The 20,134-nt window shown below is 36.6% G+C and overlaps 1 protein-coding gene across 2 annotated transcripts in view; it reads right to left on the bottom strand.

The window, feature by feature from the left end:
- The window catches only part of LOC122828978 (proto-oncogene vav-like), a 30,543-nt gene that overhangs the window by 9,479 nt on the left and 930 nt on the right, over positions 1 to 20,134 (bottom strand). For both annotated transcript variants that reach the window (XM_044113100.1, XM_044113102.1), the window contains exons 4-21: positions 15,642 to 15,758; positions 11,683 to 11,741; positions 11,025 to 11,090; positions 9,508 to 9,616; positions 8,208 to 8,303; positions 6,286 to 6,354; positions 6,090 to 6,193; positions 5,905 to 6,004; positions 4,476 to 4,571; positions 4,325 to 4,393; positions 4,168 to 4,254; positions 3,993 to 4,078; positions 3,749 to 3,884; positions 3,188 to 3,297; positions 2,569 to 2,670; positions 2,396 to 2,490; positions 2,283 to 2,308; positions 2,159 to 2,195 (exon numbers count right to left, since the gene is read on the bottom strand). In XM_044113100.1, coding sequence (XP_043969035.1) covers positions 2,159 to 2,195; positions 2,283 to 2,308; positions 2,396 to 2,490; positions 2,569 to 2,670; positions 3,188 to 3,297; positions 3,749 to 3,884; positions 3,993 to 4,078; positions 4,168 to 4,254; positions 4,325 to 4,393; positions 4,476 to 4,571; positions 5,905 to 6,004; positions 6,090 to 6,193; positions 6,286 to 6,354; positions 8,208 to 8,303; positions 9,508 to 9,616; positions 11,025 to 11,090; positions 11,683 to 11,741; positions 15,642 to 15,758 — 1,564 coding nt within the window. The remainder of the gene's footprint in view (positions 1 to 2,158; positions 2,196 to 2,282; positions 2,309 to 2,395; positions 2,491 to 2,568; positions 2,671 to 3,187; positions 3,298 to 3,748; positions 3,885 to 3,992; positions 4,079 to 4,167; positions 4,255 to 4,324; positions 4,394 to 4,475; positions 4,572 to 5,904; positions 6,005 to 6,089; positions 6,194 to 6,285; positions 6,355 to 8,207; positions 8,304 to 9,507; positions 9,617 to 11,024; positions 11,091 to 11,682; positions 11,742 to 15,641; positions 15,759 to 20,134) is intronic.

Here is a 20,134-nt window from a genome sequence, read left to right as displayed (position 1 = left end):
TCACCCCCTCCCTCTCTCTCTATCTATCTCTCTCTCGCTCTCTCTCTCCACCTTTTCTCTCTCTCCCTTGGGTACGACCAGAGGACGAGGAGTTGTGGACGACGTGCGGCGGCCCGAACTTTCCTATGACTTACTAGTGAAACTGCCCTATTGGGTGGGGGAAGTTGTAGTGTTTATATATATATATATATATATACAGTTGTGGTCAAAAGTGTACATACACTTGTAAAAAATCATAATGTTATGGCTGTCTTGAGTTTCCAATAAGTTCTACAACTCTTATTTTTCTGTGATAGAGTGATCGGAACACATACATGTTTGTCACAAAAAACAGTCATAAAGTTTGGTTCTTTCATAAATTTGTTATGGGTCTGCTGAAAATGTCACCAAATCTGCTGGGTCAAAAATATACATACAGCAACAAAATATGTCAATTTTGGTGATGTAGCGAGTTGTGTCAATCAAATTAGCTTCATGTCATGGCCTCTTCACTTCTTCTAAGTGATTCTGATTGACTACAGCTGTTGACTTCTCATGAGCCCATTTAAATAGGGCTCATTTGACCCAGTGATTAGACTCAGCTACAAAAGCTACAATGGGAAAGTCAAAGGAACTCAGTGTGGATCTGAAAAAGCGAATTATTGACTTGAACAAGTCAGGGAAGTCACTTGGAGCCATTTCAAAGCAGCTACAGGTCCCAAGAGCAACTGTGCAGACAATTATACGCAAGTATAAAGTGCATGGAACAGTTGTGTCACTGCCACGATCAGGAAGAAAACGCAAGCTATCACATGCTGCCGAGAGGAGATTGGTCAGGATGGTCAAGAGTCAACCAAGAATCACCAAGAAGCAGGTCTGCAAGGATTTGGAAGCTGATGGAACACAGGTGTCAGTCTCCACAGTCAAGCGTGTTTTACATCGCCATGGACTGAGAGGCTGCCGTGCAAGAAAGAAGCCCTTGCTCCAGAAAAGGCACCTTAAGACTCGGCTGAAGTTTGCTGCTGATCACATGGACAAAGATAAAACCTTCTGGAGGAAAGTTCTCTGGTCAGACGAAACAAAAATTTAGCTGTTTGGCCACAACACCCAGCAATATGTTTGGAGGAGAAAAGGTGAGGCCTTTAATCCCAGGAACACCATGCCTACTGTCAAGCATGGTGGTGGTAGTATTATGCTCTGGGTAGGATTACCTCCAAATTCTGCAGGAAAACTTAAAACCATCAGCCCGAAGGTTGGGTCTTGGGCGCAGTTGGGTGTTCCAACAAGACAATGACCCAAAACACACATCAAAAGTGGTAAAGGAATGGCTAAATCAGGCTAGAATTAAGGTTTTAGAATGGCCTTCCCAAAGTCCTGACTTAAACCCCATTGAGAACATGTGGACAGTGCTAAAGAAACAGGTTCATGCAAGAAAACCATCACATTTAGCTGAACTGCACCAATTCTGTCAAGAAGAGTGGTCAAACATTCGACCTGAAGCTTGCCAGGACCTTGTGGATGGCTACCAAAAGCGCCTAGTTGCCGTGAAAATGGCCAAGGGACATGTAACCAAATACTAATGTTGCTGTATGTATATTTTTGACCCAGCAGATTTGGTGACATTTTCAGCAGACCCATAATAAATTTATGAAAGAACCAAACTTTATGACTGTTTTTTGTGACAAACATGTATGTGTTCCGATCACTCTATCACAGAAAAATAAGAGTTGTAGAACTTATTGAAGACTCAAGACAGCCATAACATTATGATTTTTTACAAGTGTATGTACACTTTTGACCACAACTGTATATATATATATATATATATATATATATATATATATATATATATATATATATTTGGCTCAGGTATTGAGCCAAATACCTGCTGCATTTGAGTCCACCACCACATCACATCATGACATTTTCTACTTGTGGATAATGTGAGCTGTAATTCACTAGAATCCAAAAGCCTTAAAAATAGCCTCACTCTAAAAAAATATGTCTAATTACAACTACTTCATGATAGTCCACAACTTTGGAAAAGTGTGACATGAAAACCAAATACAAACAAAATCTGTAAGAATGTGGCAGCATACATGACCACAGAACTAAAATACTGTGGCAGACAGATCAAAAGCTATAAACTGGTAGTTTAGGTTTATTGTGTACTGCTCACCTGTGTTGGAACTCCCTGAGGTTCTGTGACTTTTATCCTGAGAAAACAAAATAAAGTGATCATTTTTACAGGTATAAAATTTAAAGAGGAAATTGAATTCTGTTCATGTAAAACAGGTTTGTACCTGTCTCCTAATATTGCCAGAATGATCTGTAAATTCAACAGGACAGTTTATGTAAGAAGAAATATTTAACAAATCCAGAATGACCTTACAGCTATGAATCTCTTCATACAGACCTGAGTTTCGTCCACATCCCGGCACTCTGCCTAAACACTCTTTATGTGCCGCCATTTTGCACCGAGTGCACTGGTAGCCCTGGAAGAATGTCCCTCTAGTGACAGCATGGACAGATTTCACCTCAGGTTTTGTTTTTATTATCGTAAGAGTTGTGGGAGGTGGGAAAAAATACCTTAACAGCATTGCACAGGCTTTGCAGGAGGTTGTTTCCTCAAAGCAGTACATCTGGAAGTCGTGGTTGTTTGCAGTGGAGTTCTCAGGGCACATGTTTGACCTGCAGTTATATACAAAATATGAAGGCTTTGACGAAAGCTCCACACAGCTGGTTTCACTTGGTCATGGTTGAATTAAAGCTAAGATAATGAATGTGTCTGCTCTAGTAGTTGGAATGCAAATGAGACAATAAACAAAATGATGGATTCCCACACATTTCCTGTGAGTTTCACTACTGCAAAGTTTGAGGCAATTAAAGTAAGGTTAGTCTATGTGAATTATGTTCATATTGTTTGGATATAGTTTTTTTTTTAGTTGAATTTGATCTATTTTTAAATTTCTCCACACTCGCAGATCATGTCTTCTAACTTCAGACATGCAGCAGCTTTGGTGTGAGCCATGTGATGAAGTTTTGTGAATTGTTTTTCAACAACTCCTTGGGGAAACACCTGACCATTCAGCTGTGAAACGACAAGCCACTCCTGTTCTTTTTTTTTTTTTTTTTTTTTGTTTTTTTTTTTTTGTTCTTGTTGTAGTTTGCAGCTGTATTTGTGGTTTTCCATTTTGCTGTAACTCACATTGCCATCTCAAACTGTTCCAGCCACTTTTTCTTCAGTTCTCTGGTTTTGAAGTAGAAATCGTAGCCACACCTCCCGAAGCAATCCAACAAGAGGAACAGATAGGACCACTGTTCACACACAAACACACACATTGTCTGCTTAGACAGCACAAATAATTGCTTTTCACATTTTTCAAAACCTCAAACATTGTTTTCTTGGGATCATATGGAATAGATCAACACAAAGCGGCACATGTGTGCTTCAGCTCTAATGTTCTCCAGCAGAGAAAGTGCAATTGTTCTGAGATTAAATTTCACTAGGGAGAAACATATTTACTAACTAACTGTGAGACCATTGGTTTCACAGTTTAGTTAAAGGTATTCAATTGAGTTATTTTTATGTTAAATAAATAAATAAAATTATGCACCATTTATTTTCTTCTTGACAGTTATGTTGATTTATCAAATAATATCCAACTAAAATTGATTTGTGGTTATAATGTACCATGTGTCAAGAGGTGTGAATACTTTAGCAAAGTAATAGATCATATAAGTGTTACTGTAGCAAAATGGACCACACCTTCTTGTTGTCCTTCTCTCCTGTGGTTTCGTCTCGGATCTGGTAGTTATGCAGTTCAATGATTTCCTTGAGCTCAAATGTTTCTCCACTCTTCTTTTTACAAATGACCACAGCTTTGTCAAAAAGGAACGCATACCTGACTCAAAGGAAAACAGTGTCAAACACAGCGCAACACTACAGACAACATGATGATGATGATGATGATGATGATGATGATGATGATGATGATGATGGTAAAACAGACCTGTCCTGCTTGGACCTTTTCTCTGAGCTGCAGATCTTCAGCTCCCCATCGATTTTTGGGCGACCAAAAAGAGCCAAAGACTGAGTCTGAGGAGGAGAAAATTATCGATGTCACCCAAAGAACAATCAAAGAGAAAACAAACAAACACACACCCACACACACAAAATGACCTCACCAGGTTCTCTATGGACATCTGAAAGCTGGTGATTTGTTTGATGACTTCGTTATCTCGTTTCACTTCATTAACACATTGAGCCAAGTCCTGATAATACACACAGAAATGACTGAGTGGAAAGTCAAACAGTTCTAGTCATTGATGGTAACACACTTACCCTCATTGCATCGAGACCTGCTCTCAGATTGTCCTTGTCTGTGGCATCAGTGGTGTGCTTCAACAATTCCTAACACAATCAAACAACATTACACTGCATGAAACCAGCCAGGAAACCAAGGGACATTCTTATCATGAGTGTCCACACAGACCTGTAACAGCAGGTGATATTTAAGAACTCTCTGCATAGGAACCATGAGTAAATCTCTGAGGGAAAAACGGCCACTGTTTGCTCTCTTTGAACATTCCTGAGGAAGAAAACAAGAAGTTAATATAATGTAGATGCAAAATGTGGATATTAAAATGGTCTGATGGTCTATGAAGCCGTTTCACACGGTCATTTAGCTCCTAATGTCATGTTTACTTTGTATGTATCTGTGAACATTTTGAAGATTTTTTTCTACCATTTTTGGTCCTTTTCCGTTTTTCTTTAATGTTCTGTTTCTCCAGTCGTGTTCTCATGGTTTTAGATTTCATCGTGTTGTTCATGTTTTTTTTACTCTGTATCATTTTAGACATGTTCTGCCAATTCAAAAGTATGCCACATATCTCTTTATTATGTGCTTCTGTGTATTATTATATTTTAATTTAAAATACTTTTCTCTTTATTTTCAGTTTTTTTTTGTTTGTTTGTTTTTTTTGGGGGGGGAAACATGACCCTCACTGTAATGTCTGGATCTCTTAAAAATACTTAAAAATCTGTTTAACTCTGGACAGTGACTCCAGCACTGGAAAAGTGGCTCAAAAATACCTGGAGAAACATCCAACATTTCAGCCCAGAACAGTACAGACCTGGAACAGCTTAGATAGTACAGAACCTGTAACCCCCCCCCCCCGGCTGCTGGTAGAGAACCTGAACCTGAGATGAAGAGCCCCCCCACCCAACCCAGAGAGGAACAAGGCAACTGCTTACCAGTCAACAAGACATGAAGTACAGTTGAAACCAGATATTTACATGCACTAAACAAACACTTTTTTTTTTCTGCTGACTAAAATTAAATCAGACCAAACATTTCTGGTTTTAGCTAAGTTAGAATTACCAAAATTATTTCTATTTGCTAAATGTCAGAAAACATAGTGAGAACATAACCTAACCTAAAGTTAAAAGAAAACTTGAAAATGCTCGGAAAGAATAAATGCCATGCTGTTCTTAGTTTTTCATAAAATGCTAACTAGATTTAGTTTTTTAAGTTGTTACTCATTGTTTGCTATGAGTAAAATAGAAAACCTTCTTCAACATTATAACCCTTGAATCTTGAGACACTTTACTTGATAGTAATAAAGCATAAGAAAGGGCAAAGAGAAGAGTCATAAAATACATCAAATATGGATCAGAACCGGCCACTGTGTCTCTATGATACAGTCAAACTGAGACTCAGTTCTCCTTTTCTCTTCTGAACGACTGTGTTAGAGAACAGATCATGGATGTAAAAAAAAACAAAAAACAGAACCAATCTCAAATGCAGTTTCCCGTAAGTAGATTAAAGTTGCTTATCCAGCACAGTTGAACAGAAAAAAAGGGCAACTTTCTCTGTTCCCGGTTTTGTGGAAGCTATTTGTGACTGTGTGGGACGTCCTCACCTCCAGTTTCATCCTGACGTCCTCCCTCGCGTTCGATACTTTGTCCAGGTGCTTGCTTGCTGCCTCCACCTGGCTGCAGTAATGGCCGTACAGAAGGAGCCTGCAGGGAGACCCAACAGGAAAATGTATCTGCTGTTCGGATCAGTTCAAACACACAGTGGGGTGTGTGAGCTGCTGCTGCATACCTTTCCTTGTAGTTAATGAACACCTGGTAAAGATTCTGGGCTCCGAGATGTGAAATGGAGTTTCGAACATCTTCCAGCAACAAGTGATGAGTTTTAGCCAACTCCTACAAAAAACCCACAGTCATGTGTAACATTGAAATGATCTGATATTTACACCTGATGTCTGAGTGTCTGTCCAGATGATCTCCCTCTTTACCTTTATATTGATGAAGATACTTTCAATGTCATAAGGTTGAAGAAACTTTTCAAGGGGTTTCATAAAGTGCTGCACAAAAAGGGGAGAAGTTCATGACTGTGTGTGCAAAGACACTTTAAACACTTTAGAATGTTTTGGTATTATTGAAGCAACATTTCAGCTTTAAGGAAGAAGAAGTATCTAAAAAAATGTATATACTGTATGTCATACCTTTAACTGATGTCTTTATGTGTACATCATGTGAATTTCATGTTATATATATATACATATATATAAAAACAAAAACAAAAGAATATACATTTTAAAATTGTATGTGAAATGTAATAAAATGTATTTCCTGCTGAGGAAAAACTTTAGAAAACCCCACATTTATTTTCACTTAAAATCTCATCAAATGATGAGAAAATTTTTACTCATCACTTTGAAAGACATTTGGCCTGTTTAAACCTCAGGAATTCAGTTTGGTGTGCTCCGTTCACGTCTGTTAATGCGAGACTGATCACCATGGTTACGTCATAAAAGCTGCCTGAGACCTTCAGAAAGACTGTTGTTGCAGTTAATGAGTCCTGAAAGGGGATTAAAATGACTTAGAAATAATTTGAAATCATCAATTTTACTGGGAGGTAAAATAAGTCGTAGGTTCATTACTTTGAATGTTAAAGGCTGCAGCGTGTTCACCCTGAAACCAGACCACAAGATGCTAATGGCAGCCTACAAAAAATGCCTAAAATGTCATCAAAGGTCATACAGCTGACTCCTAGTAATGTTTAGATCAAAGTTTAGATTTAAACACTCAGAAAGTGAGCGCACAAGCAAAATTAAATAAAGAAAATGAAACCAAAAACAAAACTTTTGCTGTTTAAAACCCCCCAAAAAACATCAATGCCAGAGGCAGGATAAGATAAGATAAGATAAGCCCAGGACTAAGTTTAAATATTTGGCACCAGAACAGAGGATCTGTTTGAACAATACCAAAAACAGCCTTCCTGATAAAAAAAAACAAAACAAAACAAAAAAAACTCTTCTGAGAATTTGTGAAGCATCTTGAAGAGTTATGAATGTGCGGAGGTTTTGCTAAAGCTAGAACAACCAAGCTTAAAATCACAAAACCCATAAATGACTGTAATGTGATTCAGAAGATATTTAAGGAAATATGAGACTGTATCTAAGAATTAAAGCAGAAACAGAATTGGAACCTCCAACATGGCAAAGGACACCAGTAAATCTACCAGAGAAAATTAAGTAATGGAAAGTCCGGGGCCTAGTCAAAGCCTAGTGTCATTTTTCCTTATGATGACATGTATTCTTGTTAAAATCTGTTGCTAAATTTTTAAAACAAGTGTCTTTGATGCTTAAATTGAATTAAATCATTTTTTCTAGGGATAGCAAAATTAAACTATATATTAAAACAGGTTGTTTTAATTGAAGAACTGTATCCTCATTTCCTCATGTGACTGATATGCACGACTTCCACATTTATTGGGGAAACAGCTAAACATATGTAAATTGCCTAAACAAATTCACATTATCATGCTGTCCAATCTCTTTTTAGGTTGATGCATGTCAAGGAACGTTTCATTTCAGAGGTTATGCTTCCTGTTTCCTTGTGTTGTAAATATGATCACGCATTTCTCTTTTCCACTATTTAAAGTGGAAAAGAGGAGAGAACATCCAATTACAGTAAGCCATATGTGTGTTGAATCATAATGGCTAATAGTTGCTGACCTAGACTTGTTAATATAATAATTAAAAAGGAAGTTTTTCTAAATAATGTTGAAGGGGAATTTTAGTTAAACTTGCTGTGAGGATCGCAAGGGAGACAAAAAATGACTAGTACCTAAAATAAAAGGCAAATTAATTTTAAAATGTTGACATATATTTGTCATATGAATGCCAATAAAATAGTGTGTGTGTGTACTTACCTGTAAGATAGAGTCCAGTGTAGCAGTGTACTTCTCTTCAGTCTGTTGGATTTCCTGCAGGCAACACTCTCGTTTGTCAACACCAACCTTCTGCTGCTGCATGTCCAAGAACACACACACTGTCAAACAAGGCCACACATTTCCACATTTCCACAGTGTGGTTACGTTTATGGCTAAAAACAACAAAAGTTGACCAAAGTGGTTCACAATTTTGCCAAACAAAATGAGGCTTTGACAGAGTTGAGCAATTTTATGGTGAGATATGGCAGAGCTCCACCACATTTGGGTTGCTACAACAATAGAATAGAATAGAATAGAATAGAATTCAACTTTATTGTCATTGCATTGTCACAAGTACAAGCAATGAAATGTCACCTAACTGTTGTTAAGATCTGAACATCCAAGAGAAACTGTCTGGCTGACCATGGGCCCATCTGTATGCCAAAAATAGCCCAGAATAAAACTAATCACACCCCTTTTTTGTTTTAATGCACCCGACTGCAGTCTTACAGAAAGTGCTCCTGAGATGTGTAACTGTTTTCTGATGGCTTTTAGCCAATAACTCGGGCTCTGGACACGTCACACAGTGCATTGGGCTGAGTCACAGCGGAGATAATCTTAACAGTTATCTGCGCTAACCAGCTGTTTGTAATTTGATTGGCCAAAAGCTTTTTGACTTGATGTAGATCTATTTGCTTTGAATCTGGTCACCAGAAATTCTCCACATTTAATGTCAACATTTTTACCAGGTACAGTTTTGCAGGTGACGGTGAATTTTGGATGGAGGATCTAGTAAGTGAAAGGTTTGCTGGCAAATTTAATGCAAAAAAGGCACAAACTTATTCATAAATGCACATGATAAACATTAAATGTTGTCCTGTTAATATTTAAAACATAAAGGCTGATTTCAATGAGATCACATTTCTTCCATACATGTAATAAAAAAGGATTAAACATGGCAAATAATGAGAACATTAGGCAAAAATATCTAGAAAAAAATTAAACAATATACTTAAATGCATGAGTTTTAAATTTGGCAAACAGTCTTTTCACAACATGAATGCAGCAAACTTTCCTCTAGTTTGAATAAAAAAAAAAAATCAAGAATATTTTTATTTTGTTGCAGTAAATTACTCAAACGTAAGACCTCAAAGCTCTCAGGCTGATGTTTGAGGGTGAACAGGTGGCGGGACAAAAACCAGACTCATTTCAAAAGTTCAAGATGGTGAATGTCAAAGGCCTGCAGAGAGATGTGGGTAACCAGATGCTGCTCACAGGCTGCTTTCTGTTTGAAACTCACAGTTTCAGGTGGCTCCTCTGTTCTCATCAGGTCCTCATAGATCTCATCCCCTTCATTATCTTCATCCTCCACAAAATCATACAAATCATCGTCTTCATCCACCGTGTCACTGTAAGACATCACACAAACCTCATGCTACCACCTTTAGTTTTGCACAAAGTTGCACCAATGTGCAGTTTTTAAAGATACTTTGCAATAGTGTGAGATGAAACTTTGTAAGACTTTGTAAATGAAAAAGGTTTTTCAGAAATTAAAAACATTTTAGATATTTAAGAATATTAAAAATGTCAGGTCTGTTTTTTTCTTCTGTTCTTTCAGATAAATTCGATTCTCTTTTTTGAAACTGTGTAAACGTTTTGCTTTGGCAGAATTCTTAAGCTAAAATCTCTGACATATAATGCCTCAGAAAACCTAATTAGAAAAAATAACTCATGATTGTTATATTTCTATTGATGATACTGTATCCAATAAAAGTACTTTTTTATATTTGCTTTAACCTCAAGAAACAAATGAAGTTAGCATTAATACTATATGATCTGCTGCTGGTATGTATAATTCTGTTTACAATTTCTTAGTCGCTTTAGTACATTTCTAAAATCAGTTTTGATATTTGCACAGGAGAAATTTTTCTCAACACAATTTGTACAAATAGCAAAACACCATGGTTTACTTAAAAGTCAAGTTTCCTTCTCAAAATCTTTAGTTCATCTCTCAACATTAAATATCTGCATGAATGATCATATCAGTACTTCAGAATAACTTCTTGTTTCATTGTGTCCGGACCGGACAGTCAAACTGATTAGTCATGTTGTCCATATCACAGTGACTCTGGACGGATGTTTTGATGTAAACTATGGCAAAGGTATTGTAAGTTTGAATGGTGGGAGATCAATGGCAGAAGACTGAACAAGATTCACATTTATGAAGTTATTGTAATTTTTGGGAGATACTGTCAGTGTGAGACAGAAAGCAGAGCACAAAGAAAGAAAAGCAAAAGTAGAAATACAAACTTAAGTCCCCCTCCCAGTTTTCCTCAGTCACTTTGCCGCATTTCTCAGAACAGAATTTAAATTTTTTCTCAAATCTACTTGTTCAATCTTCAAATCAATTTGTCACTGCTGCACATCAAAAAAAGATGTTTCCTGTTCCGTTGAGCAAGTTACAAATGTTATTTTCAGTTAATCTGTGAAAAGGCTGATCTCCTCCACCTCCCTGAGCTGCTACCGCCGTCTAAAGAAAGGCACCGCTCCCGACAAAACAACAAACGAGGATTTTTTCACTGATTATCTGTCTCACATAATATTGTCACGACAAAGTGACACTTTCAACAAATACGTAAAAAAGTATTTATTATAAAAGTTACATACCAAAACTTTGAAGTCTTTCATTTGACTAAAGGCAATTACATTTTCATCAAAAAACACTAAGTAACTAAAATCAAAATAATAAAAAAAGTACTATTTGTCTCTTTTTTTCATTAAGACTAAGCATGTATGTCTTCTGAGAAAAAGACTTACTCTATCTGGTCGGAAAGGCCGCTGTAGATCTCATCATCAGCAGCACATCCTTCCAAAGGAAAAGGCCTGGAGCAGAGAAAAGGATGTTCAGATGCATTAGTGTTATATGGCTGTGCAAAACACAAACCATAGAGACAAAATGTAATGAGAAGTGTTATGTTGTAAGCATGTTACCTTAGTGTTTCTGATTATAAAAACATTACATTATACAAAACGTGTTTATAAAGACAAAAGTTTTGCTTGGTAGAATAACATGTAGTGAACAAAAGGCTTATGGCCAGAGGTCTGTGCAGCTGAAGTAACAAGGAATTCAGACCAAAGCATTGCAGCTCTACTTTATATAGACCATAAGTGAAGGATTTACATGTGAAAAGGAAGAATTGAAAAGCTTGATTTTTACCAGACTTCAAATGGAGTCTGGTAAAACTGTATGATCTTTTCAAAAGATGCACTAGGTTTTTAAAATTTAAAAACAGAATATATAATATAAATTGGTTCACAGCAAAGGACCAATATTGTATTATTTACAGTTATATGTACAGATAGAACTATATGAAATATTAGATGAATGTAAAGCTAGTTTTAAATGTTGTTTACCAAAAGCAAAAACTTTTACAGTTGCATTAAATGTTAGAATGAGAGGAACAGATTTACTCACTGAAGTCCTCTCTGTAGAGCGACGTGTGAATGGGACAGGATGGACAACGTGTTCATAACCTGTAATTCAAACAGACCCACACATTTAATGAAATGCATGAAGAGAGAAAGAGACAGAATAGTTCTATTAAACATGTTTCAAGTTAACACTGAATAATTGTCTTAACTTGTTACTTGTGACTATCATAATGAGTGTTCTCAGGAAACCAGCTTCTCTAACCACTGACATGTGACATGGTGGTCAATACTAGACTGTGCGTGAACACAGCGGGTTTTAAGTTTTATGCCACACTTTGGAAACTCTAAAAATCCATTTTCTGTTCACCCTTGTCCCTAATGGGGTCAGGAGGGTTGCTGGTGTCTATCTCCAGCTACGTTCTGGGCAAGAAGCGGGGTCACCCTTGACAGGTCGCCAGTCTGTCGCAGGGCAACACAGAGACATACAGGACACACAACCATTCACACACACACTCACACCTAGGGAGAATTTAGAGAGACCAATTAACCTGACAGTTATGTTTTTGGACTGTGGGAGGAAGCCGGAGAACCTGGAGAGAACCCACCATGCACAGGGAGAACATGCAAACTCCATGCAGAAAGACCCCGGGCAGGGAATCGAACCCAGGACCTTCTTGCTGCAAGGCAACAGCTCTACCAACTGCGCCACTGTGCAGCCCATCTCTAAAAATGCTTTTTTTTAAAATTGTTTTTTTAAAAAGACTAATTATTGACGTTGTTCTGGTCGAAATAGACCAAAAATAATCCTTTGTAGAGCTTTTTGTCTTTTAGTAACGCAAACACAGTTCAATGGCACTGAGTGACAAACTGCTCTGTCAAACCATAAAGTTGCTTTGTTGTCAGCAACTTTGGAAGTTTGATTTCTGCTTTCACTCAGGGCAAAAAAAAAGGATGAAAGATTTTTAGAGAAGTAAATATTTGAATGAACTGGTTTCTATCTTTAAAAAAAGAAAAAGTACTCTCAGTTGATTGGTCTGTCGCTGGTTTCAGAGGCAAAACGTAACCCAGTGTGTTCAGCAGGCTTCAGAAAAACAGAGACAATTGGCAAGAAAGGTTCTTGGTTCTTTTTTGTTTTTCTAATCCAGGAAAACATCTCGACCTGGGCTTTCTATAAGTTATTTGATTAAAAATTTTGTCTTTATATGATATGTTAAAGGTGCATCTCAATAAATTAGAAGTTGATTGAGAAGTCAATACATTTCAGTAATTCTATCCAAAACCAGAAACACATATTGTCATATTTATCACTCAGAAATCAATTTCAAGCTGCATTTTTCAAGACGTATTTTTAGAAATATGGCTTCCGTCTAATGAAAATGTCCCCAAATCTGATTTCTATAGTAGTAAAAGTTTTATCTAAGAACAGTATAAAAGTATTTTGTTGGTTTACTTTATCTTGGGGAAAATTGCTGTCCCATTGACTGTCTTTGACATCCTCCACTGAATGCTGTGTCCACCCATTTGTACAGAAAGAAAAAGTGCAGTTGAAAAATCAATGGATGCCACAGAAATAACCTTCAGATAACTTATTGTTTAATTAATATTTCTTGGCTCTTTTGGCCTTCATTTGAAAGTGCTGGGACAGAAGGTAATGAGAGAGGGAAGACATGTGCCAAAGGTCACCAGGCTGGGAATTGAACCTGCAACAGCCCAGTTGAAGTCAAAGGCCTCCCTATGTGGGTCATGATTAACCCCTGTGCCACCAGAGCACCCCAAACCTTCATAGAACTTTGGAACAAAACCAAATCAAGAATTTGGTGGCCTGAGATTTAACAGCCAGATCTGTCAGAACTGTTAAAACTCAGACAGTTCTGAGCTTTAACAGTTCTGCTCAGGACACATTCTGAACGGATGGGGGATGTTATGGAAAAATTACAATAAGGTCACATCTGCCAGTCATGTCACATTAAATGCTTATGAACTCTCACCAAAAGAACTATTTGGGTTACATATAGAAGGTTGGAAGTTGTTTTCTACAGCTGCATCAGTACCAGGCTGTCTCGCCCCTTGTTGTTAATTCTTTGTCTTTGGTATAAAACTCATGTGTTGTATGTTCCTGGGAGAGCTGACAGAGCTTTTCATCCAGACTTGCTTCATTACTGATTGTCCTACAAGCTCTCTGTATTGTGCACAATATATGAATAAACCTAATTGAGTGATTTTACCTGAAGAGTGATTGGAAATAGTATTTTTCCACGACAGGGTCAAGATTGTTGTATTTCTTACTGTGGCGTTTTGCTGTATCTGAACCCCATTCACAGTCTATAAAGTATTTAGGACGTCCCACACAGTCACCAAAAACTGTACACCCAAATACATTTACCATCAGTGAAGATAATTTATATGCAGTATATCCCATAAATTATGTTTTTTATTACTTTATGTCCAAATAATACAATAAAGTTGAAATGTTTCATCATGATATCATTTCGTCATGATATAAAATGTACCACTCTATACCTCACTCTACTACTTCTAGTCACTTTACTGACTGGAAGTAGTAAAGTGAAGCAAGTAGAGAAGTGACAGTAACAGGCAGGAAGCTAAAAGAACAGAATGGCGGTTTCAGCAACTCATTGACTTATTATGCTACTGAAAGAAGAAATTCTTTATTTGCACATAAAGCCAACAGAGCGGCCATCTTTGAAAACCCTTTTTCTTACTGTAGACAATGATTCCGACAGAAAGTGAAAGAGGGCTGTGAAACACTGAAGTGAACGCCGTCACTCCGCCCTTTCAAATGACAGACGCATCAAAGTGCTTCCTGTTGGGGCTCTGTGGGTTGCCTGCAAGCTGCACTAACTAGTCCAAACTCCGATCATGGCTTTGGTTTCTGCACTGTGTTACATATGCTCCGTTTTTGCAGGGACTATTGCTAGGACTGCATATTGAGCACTATTCCTAAGAACATGTGAAATATGTTTATTCAAAAACATTTTGAATAAAAACAATGACACTAATGTATCTAATGATTCTTTTAAATTGGGCCATACATTCTCCCAGGTCTTCCAGGAATTTACTTTACATGAATGAACTGTCTGAAGTGTTAAAGACGATTCAGGTGCAAAATGTAAAGCTGTGTAAAGCATTCACAGCTTTGGTGTTTTACTTTTCAAAATGAATTATGTTCATTTTGAACCATGTACACCACAGAAATGAATGCCATTAACCCAGGCATTCTGCAATTTGAACTGTGTGTTGAAGGCACCCTAGCAGTAACATTTTTGGAGAGGTTTTGGATTTATGAATACAGATTTGTCTACACAAATCTATATTCATAAATTCATAAATGGTGCTCTGCTTCAGAGTGAGTTAAAGATGGAAACAGTGACCTTGGATGTACTAGCTTTGGTACTTGTAGAAAAGAGTCACAACATTTTTTCCCGACGGTAAGAGCTTGGTGACAATTCAGTGTGACTCTGTGTAGAGCTCTTTTTGATATTTCATTTAAAACTTTAATTATCTAACCTGAAGGCTCATGCTTCAACCAGCAACCAGTAGAACCGATCGAACATGTTTCTGTAACCCATGGAATCCTAATACAGGCAGGGAATAAATGTAGCTGTGGGTTTTGCAGCTCAGTACATTCTGTCACCACTAACTTTTCTCAATGACTACTATGAAGATAAGAGATGTAGCTGAGTAACGTTTTCACAGAATCAGGATTTTAGAAAAAGGATTACCATTCAGAATGTTTTGGATGTGGCCAATAATCAAAAATATTGTTTTAGAACAGCAAAAATGTTGTCTGCATTCTGACAACGGTATATTAAACGAGAGCCCATCAGATCAATTAAAATAGAATTTATGAAAGCAAACTGCACATTTTAAACCCTCATGCCCTCTGTTAACCTCTACGTATCCAGATGTTTCTGAAGATAAACCAGTAGGTTGTGATACACAAAAAGACACTAGTGTCCTAACAGAAACGTTTGTTCATACCTTTCCAAAGTCCCGCACGTCGAACAGTTCAAAGGCTTCAAACAAGTCATTCTTCTTGAGATAAAACTTCTCCTGACAGATTGCCAGGAAGGTCCGGATATTTTTCAGGCATAGAAACTAAAAGGAAACAAAAGCACAAACATTATTACACATAGAGCAAATTTATTACACAATCAAGTAATTATGTCACTGTAAAAAAATCTGCACATATCAAAAAATAACTTAAAAGAAATTTCACTTCACATCAAAGCCATATCTGATGCCTTGAAATTGACCCTTGGGCCAAGTGTGAACTGAAGCTCCATGGCAACCTTTGTGTAAATAGGTTTAGTTTAGTTTACTTTAGTTTGGTTAGGATCCACATTTCCTAGCTGTTCTTACAGCTGTTCAAACGCGTGTGAAAGAAAGTAACTCTTTAAGTATGTTTTTCATTAGGGAATTACATCATAATATGATATGAAGCTCAAAATAAAGCTTAAAATGTTCAGTTTTCTGTTTTAGACAATTTATTAACAGAGTCCCAATTCACAAATAATTAAAGTACAATCATATTGAAACACTTATTTTTAGCCACACCGTGAATAAATCTGCAGTTGTAAAGTAGGTATAAAGTAGGTATTGAAAAATCAAGTTTCAATACCTGTCATGTGTTGGTAATGAGGGACCGGCTGCCCTGCAAGTCAACAGCACTAACAACTCTGATTGTGTGCAAAACACAATTTCAAAAATAAGTAAGAAAGAATTCCTTAAGGTAACATTTAGAATGTATCATTAGTTGACAACCTTCAACAAAAAACAGAGACAGAGTTTGAATCTTTGCTGATTTTTGAGTATTTCTCAATACTAACAAATCATTTATATTCACCTTTCTGTTAATTCTTTTTTCATTTCAGTGTTTGACGTTTAGTTTTGACTTACAGTCACACACAAATAATCTGCACCTTTAAAACTTCAGGAAGTCAACAGTCCATGAGTATTGCTGATTGAGTCTCCCTTTCATGAAACTGTGTAGCTGTTAGTCGTACAACATGCAGGCTGGCTTTTTACGCTAAAATAACAAATGATCAGACAAGATGACCCGCTGAAATTAAGCATTTTACTAAGCAGAGGAAAAAAACTAATATGTAATTTAAAGAAAGCACACGTTTCTTTAAAAATGTCAAAGTACTCTTCTGAAACACACTTGCATCCACTCATGAAATAACTCATTTAAATGTTTTCCCACACCGGCTTCCAGATTGGGCTCAGAAGATGAGAGCTTTTCTTTCAAGATAATATCACACATATTTTAAAAGGTCTTTGTGAAACAATATTGATAAACAAATATTTTAGGGTTTGATAAATGATTTTCTACAACCTTTAAGGACATAATTGTCAGCCATGAACCCTTGTTTTAAAATATTGCATTTGTTAAATGCTCAATTCAACCCCAGCCAAAAACTAATGTCTTGATCCCATAACATTTTTACTTATCTTTTATTTTGCGGTGTAGCCTGAGATGCTTAAAGTCTGCCCCTGTTAACTAGGAACCCAAATGTTTAACTGACAACATCTTAGAAATTGGATCTTGCAGACAGAACGGGCTACATGAAATCACACAGAAATAAGATTTAAAAAAGTGTCTTTGCCCAAAACAACTTGTCAGAAGAACAGTAATTGAGACCAAAATAAGGCAATGAGAGAAACCACACAGAGCACGGTTTGAGTGATATGGTGGTCAGACATTTGCAGCTTTCTATAACTTCCTGATTCTGCAGCTCTCCCTCAGTCTGTTTCTCTTCCTGACTGTTTCTCTCTGTCTCTCTGTTTGTCTGTCTGTGTCTCTGTCATTCTACCTCTACACAGCTGAATGCAGAACTCTAATTTGAGAAAAGAGGAAACATTAAGTTCTAGCTGCTGCTGCTGCTGCTGCTGCTGCTGCTGCTGGTGCTGCTGCTGGTGCTGCTGCTGTGCTGCTGCTGGTGCTGCTGTGCAGCAGCACACATGCATACGTGTTCTCACAGAGCGTACATAATCATCGAAAAGTAATCATTGGTGTTTGAGCATAAGGTATATCTCCAACTTGTGCAATGTCATCAGATGAACCGATGAGCTGATGACACATCACAGTGGACTCTTCTGTTATTCAGCGGATATTTCTCAACCTATTCTGACCTCATAGGATTTCCCAGAGTTTCTTGTGCACCCTGCACACTGCATACGTCTAGCAAGGTTTCAACGGCAGTCACACATTTTGATGCACACTTGAAAAGTTGCTCAGACACATTTCTGTCATTTCTGTGTCATTTCTCTTGAGGGGATTGTCTAATCCAACATGTGGCAATCTCTCTGTGTCAATGTCTATTTTGATGTTTCCAAACCATCATACTGTCATCTAATATTGGCCTTTTTGCTAATTATGTCTGTCACCTCGTTTTCATCCTGTAGCAGCAGTAGATTTTCATTGCACTGAGAATATGACGCTATCAGAATGTAATCCCTCCCAAAGAAGTAAACCTTCAGGCCGGTGCTTACAATAAGTGAACTGTTGGTCTCTCTATTAGTTTTGGAGCTTTTTGTTCTTTTACATGCATGTTTATATAAAATTAATTTCAGCTTCTACCAACTTCTTCAATAACTTAGAAGGCTATATAATACAAGCTATAGTGGCTACATTAGCTAGCACTCTGCTAGCCTGGTTACCCTGATCCAAAATGTAACAAAATTAAATCCCACAAATTAGTACCTACAACTTCTGAAATGTTTTTTTAAAAATAAACTTTAACTAGATTTCAGCCACATGTTCTGTAATATATATTGATAAACCAGAAGATAGCATTTAGTTCAAAGTGAATCTTGTTGGCTAACCCCATAACTTTAGATGTGAATCAGCACATTTTATGACATTTTATAATGCATGAAGAGCTTTCTGACATATTTCTGTTTTCTGTTAAAAATCAGAAAACAGTAGAAACGTCACTGACGAATCATTCATCTTTTATCTAAATTCAAAATTCAGAAGCTGATACAGTTTTAGGATTTTTCCAGGGTCTAAAAGTCATACAAATTTAATCTATATTTTGGTAAGTTTTAAATAACAAAGATTTTTCTCATAAGTGCTGAAGTAAAATTTAGTTACATTTGCATGTGTATCCATTCAAAACTTCTTTCATTGCCTTTTGTTGTTCCTTTCAATGTAGCAATAAAATTGGGAGTTGTGCTGCTCTACTGGGAAATTGGGTCAGTTCTGGCACAAACTGCTCCCTCTTTTTGTTTGATTAGTTAATATCTTCAGTGTAATTGACCAACAGTCGTCTTATTTTCTCACAATGCTTACAGTGACTGAGGGAAACCCACTGCACATTGACGAAGCATGCCACAAAACATTATAATATATTGCCTGATCGATAGCTTTTTTGTGTGCTTATGACTTCTCCCAAGTGGTGCTGCTCTATGTAGAGCTAAGTTTATGTATGTCACCCTGATTAAAAAGAATTATATTCACAACAGAAGCACAAGAGAAGTCTATGATAATACATCACAAAAATTATGTTTATTTTTTGCATTTTTTTATTTATATTAAAACTCCAAAGTTGATTTAAATTTATTAAAATGTTTTTACGTCATTTATAAAAAAAACTATCTCTCATTTGTTGGGAATTATCAGCCAATATTGTATTGTCCTACAGGAATATGGTCTGTGAAGGTCGCACCATGTGCAAGAAAAAAAAAAAAAAAAAAAAAAAAACATACACAAAAAAAAAAAAACAGCTTGAGCTCACAGGGCCAGACATTACTGATTCCCAGAAAAAGTCTAATAAAAAATTTATTTCTGGTTTTCTAGGGTATGTTTAGCGCTTTTCATAACTAAAGCTACAGTTATTTTCTATTGGATTAACATGTCTTTGTTTTTTAATAATTCAGCACTTAGATTTAAATTATAATGGTCTTTCAAGTGTTTCATAAAGTCTTAAATTTAACTGAAATTTAATTTGCAGGAACAGAGTTATGACAAGAATATACTACGAGTTAGTCACTTTTATATCTCGTTTCAGATTTATTGTCACTAAACATCTTGTAAAAGAAACGTTGATATTTTCTTATATCAAGTACAAAATATAAAAAGTCAGCGTTTTGCTACTGATCTATCAAAACATTCTTAAATGCGAACTTACAGTATACTTTGTTTTGTTGATGTACCAAAATTGGTTTTCCTCCTCATTTAATGCAGTGTGTAGTTTTTTTTGACATGTCTATAAACTTTACCGCATTTATTGAAGATGCTGTTTTGTTGGATATGAAAAGTGTTATAACTCCTAGGGATGATTAGCTGTTTGATCAGAAATTGACTGAATGCAAAAATACCCTTAATTTGCTTGAGGTGTGTAAAAACAAGTAGATCAGTCAGAAGAGAAGGTCTACAGTTTGGGTTTAGGACTTGAATTATAGAGTTTTTGGGTTTCTTGTTTTTCTATGTACACCATTTCTATCTGTGTGGCTGCAAACTTACTCCA

Source organism: Gambusia affinis, linkage group LG04 (assembly GCF_019740435.1).
Source record: "Gambusia affinis linkage group LG04, SWU_Gaff_1.0, whole genome shotgun sequence".
Taxonomy (NCBI): Eukaryota; Metazoa; Chordata; class Actinopteri; order Cyprinodontiformes; family Poeciliidae; genus Gambusia; species Gambusia affinis.
Note: the sequence above shows the minus strand (reverse complement) of the source record. Positions and strands in the feature narration are given on the sequence as shown.